This window comes from Fistularia commersonii, chromosome 27 (assembly GCF_037954325.1).
Source record: "Fistularia commersonii isolate RoL2024-O1a breed Wild chromosome 27, RoL_Fcom_v1.0, whole genome shotgun sequence".
Lineage (NCBI taxonomy): Eukaryota > Metazoa > Chordata > Actinopteri > Syngnathiformes > Fistulariidae > Fistularia > Fistularia commersonii.
The window spans coordinates 2,521,858-2,530,096 of record NC_141310.1 but is presented as its reverse complement, the minus strand read 5'-3'; the positions used below and the strand labels follow the sequence as shown (position 1 = coordinate 2,530,096).

The following is an 8,239-nucleotide window of genomic DNA, read 5'->3' as shown; positions in this document are numbered from 1 at the left end:
GACGGAGGTGGTTTTACCTCCAGACCCGATGGAGGTGTTCACTCCTGCAAACCCTACAGAGGTGTTCACTCCTCCCTTAAGGTGTGTCACTCCTCACTCCTGATGAAAATGTTCTTTCCTCCAGACCCGATGGAGGTGTTCACCCCTGCAGACCTGATGGAGGTAACAACACCTCATTCAGGTTTTGAGGAGGTTTGGATCAATATCCTCCACCTGTAACCTGAACGCCCCCTCTTCCTCCTCTGCGGTGTCAAACGCAAAAACCACGCGTCGCGCGAACGTGACCCCGCGTGAACGCGCGCCCTCGTCGGTGGGAACGCCCCCCCCCCCCCTCCCCCGTGGATCAGCCGTGCGCGCAGCCGGGAGGCTGCGAGTCCCTCCCATTGGCTGCGGCAGGATGCCCCCCCCTCCACCTCCAGCCCCCCCCCCCCCCTTCCTCTTAAACGCGCTCCCCGCACACCTCCGGTCGGCGCCGGTGACGGAGGGGAGGCTCTGCGATGGCGGAGGCTGGAACCCGCACACCGGAACCTTCACCTGTGGACTCTTAACATCTTCACACTTTCTTTTTTTTTTCTTTTATTTTCCAAAAGGAAGACGCTTCGGATTTTTTCGTCACCGGAAATAAGTTGATTGTTGATTTTTTGAAAATTATTATACATATATATATATATTTTTTTTTTCCGCGGGCGACCGTCCCCCCCCCCCCCACCCCCACGTTGTCGATTTTTTTTTAACGTGAACGCCGCAGTCTGCATGGAGGGATGTCGGCATGGCTTGCACCAGGAGAACCAAAACTTTGGTGTCCACATGCGTGATCCTGAGCGGGATGACCAACATCGTGTGCCTGCTCTACGTCGGCTGGGTGACCAACTACATCGCCAACATCTACATCAAGGTGCCCATGCCTTCATCCGACAGGAAGCCGGAGGGCGACAAGAGGGGAGACACGCTCCGGATCATGGAGAGACTCGACCGCCTGGAGACCGTGGTCCACCAGCACATTCAAGGTAAACGTGGAAAGTTGTGTGTGCGTGTGTGTGTGTGTGTGTGTGTGTGTGTGTGTGTGTGTGTCCTCCTCAGCTCATGGGGAGCGATCCAGTTGAATGTGAACGTCAAAGCTGCAAGAAGAGTATTGGTCACTTTATACCAACACTAATGGCATGTTGCCCCCCTTTCTGCACCTTTCCTGGGATGGAGCTCCTCGTGTGTTTGCAGGTTTGCAGAGAGAAAACGAAGCCCAGCCTCATCCCGAGTGTGTGTTCTATTTAGATTGGGTTAAAACTGGATCTTCCAGGTGTTGAATTCTAACCGTCCGGCCGTCAAAAGCGATTTAACTCTGAGTTTTTTTCCCCCCCCTCCCTCATTCCGGAATGCCCGGAATTCCTCTTCTCCAATTCCTTCGAGCGTCCCCGTCGGTGCCTAGATACTTTTACGGCTCAGGGAGATCTGCTCTTGTCATCACGTCACATAGGGGTTCTTTTTATTGGGAAGGCGCGGTGCGTGCATGTGTGTTTGTGTGTGTGTGTGTCTCAATTACAAGTGAACCGGTGCAGAATTTAAGAGCGAGCCAGAACCTGACCCTCGCCGTCCCGAGCCGCGTGTCCGATTCGTGTCAACAATCTCTCCGGATCTCCATGTCAGCACGGCACCTGCGGCTCCGACCTGACGCACGTGTCGAACCCTACCCTGCTATATAACTTCTCCAGATATAGATTTGCACGAATTTGTCCCGTGCATCTAAATAAACCAATGGCTGCAAAAGAAAGGTCGGGAAAAAGGGATAAAGCTCGTGAAATATGGGGCGGTTTTCCACCGCTTGTTGTCTTTTCATGCTACTTTTTAAAACTAGAACAGCCGTCGTGTAATTAGTTTGGAAGATTCCTCCCCGCATATCAAATAGTTTCACTTTCTTTCCACACGCTCGCTCTTCCGAGCAGCAAGAGCGTCATTATTGGCTGCAGCGGATGTTCGTACTGATTTTATTCTGTGTACCCTTTTTTTTTTTTCCTCCTCCACGCACCTGACAGAAATTGCAGGGAGGAGACGAGAGATCACATAAACAGCGAGGACTCGTCTTGTCGCTCGGCGCCCTCGGGGCCCCGTGAACGCGGCGTGCTCCCGTTGACAGCATAATCTGGGAGGCTAATGCCAGATGATGTTCCGGCGGCGTGCGTTCGCAGAGGGTGAAACAATACGAGCTGTCACTTTGAAAACCGGCCGTCTTCGCCGGCGTTCTGTCGATAATTACTCCGAATGCAAACGCGGGACCCATAAACCGAATACGAGAGCGGCCGATGGCGTCAACAGTCGGCGAGCTGCTGGCAGAGCCGGTCATTAGTCACTGGCGCGGCATCACACATCTCCAAAAATACATTTTCCTCCTGTATTACACTCTGAGACAAATGTAGAAATCATGCATTATATATTCAACCCTTTTGCAGTTTTTAGCTCTGCAACTTCAAGGAGTCCTGATGGTTTATTCCCATACACACACACACACACACACATATAAACAGGCACGTAGTTTCAGTGCACAGGAGGCCACCGTGATCTCCCACACCACAGAGCGTTGCCGCGTGTGGAAATATTCTGCAGCTGACTCACTGTGGACGGCGAGAGGAGAGAGACAGAGATGCCTTCAGCGGGGACGACACAGAAATATCCCTTTACTGTAATGATGCTATGAAGTTAAGGAGCCTGTTGCCAAGCCAAAATCAACGTGGCAACCGCACACACACACACACATATACCGCCTGACCTCTCACGTGTTGTGTACTAGTGAGCCGGGGAGAATTTAATGGATATTTAGACAGAGCAGGTTCACACATGCCCACTGCGGCTACACTTTCTTTCCACACCAAAAAAAAAAAACAAAAATAATGAAACAAATACCAGCAGCTGCTTGTTACCTCATTGCTGAATCTCCAGAGAAAACTGCCTCCTTTGTATCCATCTTCAGGCAAACCGGGGAGAGAAAGAGCGCGTCTCTGTTTGCCCGTCGGTCCTAAATTTAGTCAGCTTGCTTTACACGTGAATTATAATAATGTTTCTTTGCTCAGTGGAGGCAGGTGAGGGACGTTGAACCCCAGCAGCTGGAAACCCATGTTGTTCAGACCTTGGCGTTTGCTGCGACTCGTGTATTGACTTTAGGTCAGTCGGAATCTTCGCAGGCCACAAGGTTCTTTCATATTTAGCATTAATAATCCGTCCTTGACCGATCGCACTCGACTCTGACATCGATGCAAAGAGTATAAAGGCCGGTCACGTTCTCACAATCTGCGTGAAGCCCCCAGATGTTAGAATTAGAGAGTTGTACCGTATTTTCACGACTATAAGCTCACGTAAAAGTCTTAGATTTTCTTCAAAATGTGCAGTGCACCCTTTAGTGAAGTGCGCCCTGTGTGTGTTGTTGTAAGGCGGACGTACTAGAGAACACCATGAGAGCGTTAAATCAGGAATTGTGGGCGTTGATTGTATATAAAAGAACGTGTATGTGCGTTATGCAGAACATCCTTGTTTTAACAACCCTGAAAATGGCAAAGAGACACGCTTTTGAAGCAGAGTTTAACCTGAAGGCCATGAGCTACGCGGAGGAACATGGAAATCGAGCAGCCGCGAGAGAATTTAAGATTAATGAATCGATGTTTCGCAAGTGGAGGAAGCTGGAAAACGAGCTCTGACAGGTCAAGAAGACGCAGCTGAGTTTCCGCGTACACAAGGCGAGGTGGCCCGAGTCGGAGGAAAGACTCATCAGTGGATCGTCGAACAAAGAACGAGTGGGAGAAGCGTTTCGACGGTCACCGTTCGACTAAAAGCAGTAACGCTAGCAGAAGAAATGAAAATTGAACATTCCTGAGGAGGTCTGTCTTGGTGCTTTCGTTTCATGAAACTGTGCTAATTTTTCCATCCGGACCAGGACTACGGTAGCGCAGCAACTTCCAGGGGATTATAATGAAAAGCTGGCCATCTTCGCTCCTACTGCAGCAAACACATCGCCGACAAACACATCCAGCCCAGCCACATCACTAACATGGACGACTACCATGAGAACATTAGAGGGGAGAGTGTGGGCGTGGATTGTATATAAAACCCGCGCCTTATAATCAGGTGCGCCTTATGTGTGTGTTAAATACAGTAATGGCACACATAACTGAGACTGCGCCTTTTAGTACGGTGCGCCTTATGGTCGTGGAAATACGGTGTATGTTTATAAAAAATTTGAATGAAAGTGTGTCCAGGTGAATGTCTCTTTGATGACGTGTGAATGAGAGGGCGAATGGTTGTTTTCCAATATATGACGTGTGACTGACACTCAGTGAATGAGTGCGTTTCTAGAGGAAATGTGAATGAAAGAGTGAACGCTTTAATGTCTACATACGTCTGTATGTGGCTGCGTTGTTGACTGGGCCCCGATGACAGCTGGGATTAGTAAATGAACGAATCCCGTCTTTTGGATTTTAACCGGAAACCGCGTACCATGTGATCAGACACGGTTCCGGCCTACCGGATGTTTTTTGTCTCGCCGCGGTGCATTCAGTTCACTGTTACAGATACCATTGTTACAAAAAGCACAACATCATTCCTCGAAGTTCCTATTGAAGGCCCACTTCAATAGTTCCATGCATGGAACTAGAACTTCACTTCAGGTTCGAGTCACATTCGTTCCGAAAAACCTGATGATATATTATTATTATAAGAACTATCGAAAATGCCGCAAATGGATTTTCACTGCAAGGGGTCGAGATCTCACGGCGTGTATCTTTGTGGACGGTTCAGCGGGGCGTTCGGTATTTGAGTGCGTTTCGCGCCTCGCTTCGACCGTCCAGATTTTCCATTGTATCGTCTGATTGAACGGCCACGAGGCCGGCGACAGCTCGCCATTAACATAATGATGATTTAGCTGCGAATGATTGTGACAGTCCCTCAAGATGGCTTCGAGCAAATCCACCAGTGAAGTCAATTGAGAGGCTCGGTAAGTCGGTATTCCCACTGATGCTCAGAGGACGGTTATATTTGGGCTTTTATCTGATGTGATTTTCTGGAGTGACAATGGATGCGGCTGCAGAATAAATGAGCGAGGCGGAGAAATAAGAAAAGCGTAGATGTGCTTGTCTCAGCACGGATGTGTGTATACAGATTGTACAGTATGTGTGCAAGCTCGTGCGTGCCGTCATGCAGGCCTTGGCATGCAACCTGGGAAAGTCCCCGCACACACACACACACACACACACACACACACACTCACACACACAAAGAGTTTGTTCAGTCTCAGTCCTTTGGGAGAAAGAACAACCTGATACTCGTTCAAAGCAATGCAACTTCTCTTACCTTAAGAATATTCTTGTTTGCCAAATCTTGAATGAAAATTATATTTAACAATGGGCTGATATAAAATTCCTGGATGGCCCCTTATGAATGGAGTTAAATAATTTTGGCAGGTGTGTAATGGCAGCGCTGCGGCCCGGCCTCTGACAGAGTCGGAATATGTTTTGCGATCATTAAACCTGGCGGTATTCGGCTTGAAAAGGGGTGAAATGTCTTTCTCTGACATGAACGCCGCTTTTCCGGCTCGCATCAGAAAACGCGATGGGCGTATTAACGAAAGAGAAAAGACGTTTGAGCCAAATGGATCCGGTAACGACGACTTTTAGAGCAACCAAAGTCGAGACTATGACTAATCCACGTCAGAGATCTAGCCCGACACTGCCAACTGGTGTTAAATTTTGATATCGGCTAATTTTGAATGAAACTACCTCTAGCCGAAGGTTTTCGAAGAAAATATTGGAGGTGAGCCGGCAGACGTTCACGACTTCCTCGGTGAGCGGCCCGGCTGGACGGGCGACACGCTCTGCGAAAGAAAACGGGGCGTATGCAAATTGAGGTACTTTAAACACTCAAATCCCCTTCAAGATTTAGTTTGATTTGTCGTCATTAGCGGATAACCCCGAACAGAAGTAATAACCTCTGTTGAAATAGTGTTTGAGGAAGAGGCTTACTCCTCTCCTCAGCTGACGACCGAGCGGGACAGTCTGGATAATTTGTTCCAGTACTTGTGGTAGGACCGGTGTTAATGATGATTATAAAGATAATAGTCAGTCGGCAGTTCTCTCTGTAAAGGAAAGAAAACACGGAGAACATCTTGCGTCTTGTCTTATCTGTCACAAAGGCTCCAGGGCGATGAAGACGTTGCCTCCAGGAAGCTGGGGTTAACAATCCCAACACTTTAAAGCACTTTACTCACGTTTTGTCCAGAAGAGTCTGAAAATGATGTTTGCAGACGACATCACGCTCTGTGGTGGAGGTGGAGGTGGAGGTGGAGGTATGCTCTGGAAAGGAGAGGAATGACGGTTGGACACAGCAAGACAGAATACATGCGAGTGAATGAGAGGAACCCAAGTGGAACGGTGAGGCTATGGGGGGTGGAGAGAAATATGGTGCCCGATTTGAAGTCCTCGGGGTCGACAGTCCAGAGCACTGGAGAGAGTGGAGATGAGGTGAAGAAACGAGCGCGAGCAGGTTGGAACGGAAAAGTGTAGAAGACGGAGGTGAGAGAAGCCATGTTGTCAGAGACAGGAGGTTGAGGAGATGAGGAGGCTCTCTTTTGGAGGAGGGTGGAGATTTCAGGAATGAGTCCATCAGAGGAACAGCGCATGGCAGATGTTCTGGAGATGATGTCTGTCTGAAATGGTTTAAACTTGGACAGAGGAGGACGCGTGAAGATGTGGGTAAAAGGCCGTTGAGGTTGGAACTGCCAGGCAGTAAGACGGTAGGATGGAGGGAAAAAGGACAGGAAGTAAGCCGATGCAGAGGAGAAGGTTAGACGGAAGAAGATGATTGGCTGTGGCGACTAGTGAAGGGAACAGCCGAAGGAAGGAAAAGAAGTAGAAGTCTGAAAAGGGAAGACCTCAATGGCACTTCATGTTTACTGCAGCAGATCTTTTGATCTCCTTTGCTTTCTCCAACGCAACGGGGTCCACAGGAGCGGCCAGTCAATTAATGTCTTATTACATTAAAATCTTTCAGGGCTTTCTGCTGATGTCGCGCTGCCCTCGGAGAACTTCTTCATCGGCAGCCACGGAACATGAAATGAATTCAGCTGTGGTTTCCATAAACATCCCGCTGTAGATTTATTTAACGTCTGAATCATCTGTCAGTACTCGCCGATGCAGCCCGTAGGCAGAGACGCAGACGCTGTGAAGTATAAGTGTCTGGGGTGACGAGTGTAAAACCGCATATATTCTCGGTGAGAATTTATTGAAATGCAGGGATACGACTACACTGGAGGATTAAAAAGCAATGAAAACAATTATTTTGTCTCGCGAGGAAGAATAACATCAAGAGGGAAAATAAATTGGCGTGTAACGGGCCGGATTCGGCGGGTCCCTTGACTATTTGAGCTAAATGGATCCGTTCACTCGTCTGAATGAAGATTTCTCCCACTGATCTCGCACGCCGGCTCGGAATCCACTGGCTATTTATCCGCATTGACCTATTACAGCACCTTTGTGGTTTTGAGTCGAGATAAATAAATTGTAGATAGAGATCAGACGGTTTCTTAAAACTCGTATTGATTTTGGATACGGACTTCTGTCATGTCTGCCGAATGGCGGTCCGTGGCACACAATATCATATAATGATGAGGAATTATGATTAGAAACCGGCAAAATCCACCACTGAGCTCCCACCCCTACCTTGCTGTTTCAATATCGCCCTACCAAATTAATCCCATCGGGATAGTCGAGCAGGACGGGCGGGGGTGACCCGCTTTTCGACGGTCGTCCCCTCCTTGTTAATCCTCAGTTAAGATCGACGTTGAATGCGTAAATATTTCCCGCGGAATTCTGTACGTTGCTCTGTACGGCTCGCCGATGCTACTGAGCGATCAGCGAAAGGAACAGACAAGAAGACAACATCGATGTAACCAAGGGGGAAGAACTGCCTTTAACTTACCGCCATGTCTTCGATGTCATCAGCCGCAGGGTCCTGTGCATCTTTCTTAGAATGTGCATCTTCACCAGCTCCTGCACCGTCGTTGTGTTTGTTATTGGCTGAAACGGAACTGAGAACTTGGAACGACTCGGAAGTGAATCGTGAACTCTGTGCTGCCCCTAGTGCAGCGGTTGGGAACATATGGCTCGCGAGCCATATATGGTTCTTCTGGTGACGGCATGTAGCTCCTAGACAATTTTAAGTTGAAAAAAAAAAAAACAGTTTGGAACTGATTTTAAAATACTTGTGA

The 8,239-nt window shown here is 48.6% G+C and overlaps 1 protein-coding gene across 1 annotated transcript in view; it reads left to right on the top strand.

The window, feature by feature from the left end:
- The first annotated feature begins 468 nt into the window (after positions 1–468).
- The window catches only part of galnt18b (UDP-N-acetyl-alpha-D-galactosamine:polypeptide N-acetylgalactosaminyltransferase 18b), a 93,941-nt gene continuing 86,170 nt past the window's right edge, over positions 469–8,239 (top strand). The window contains exon 1 of the mRNA XM_086175020.1: positions 469–1,007. Coding sequence (XP_086031146.1) covers positions 770–1,007 — 238 coding nt within the window. The 5' untranslated portion in view covers positions 469–769. The remainder of the gene's footprint in view (positions 1,008–8,239) is intronic.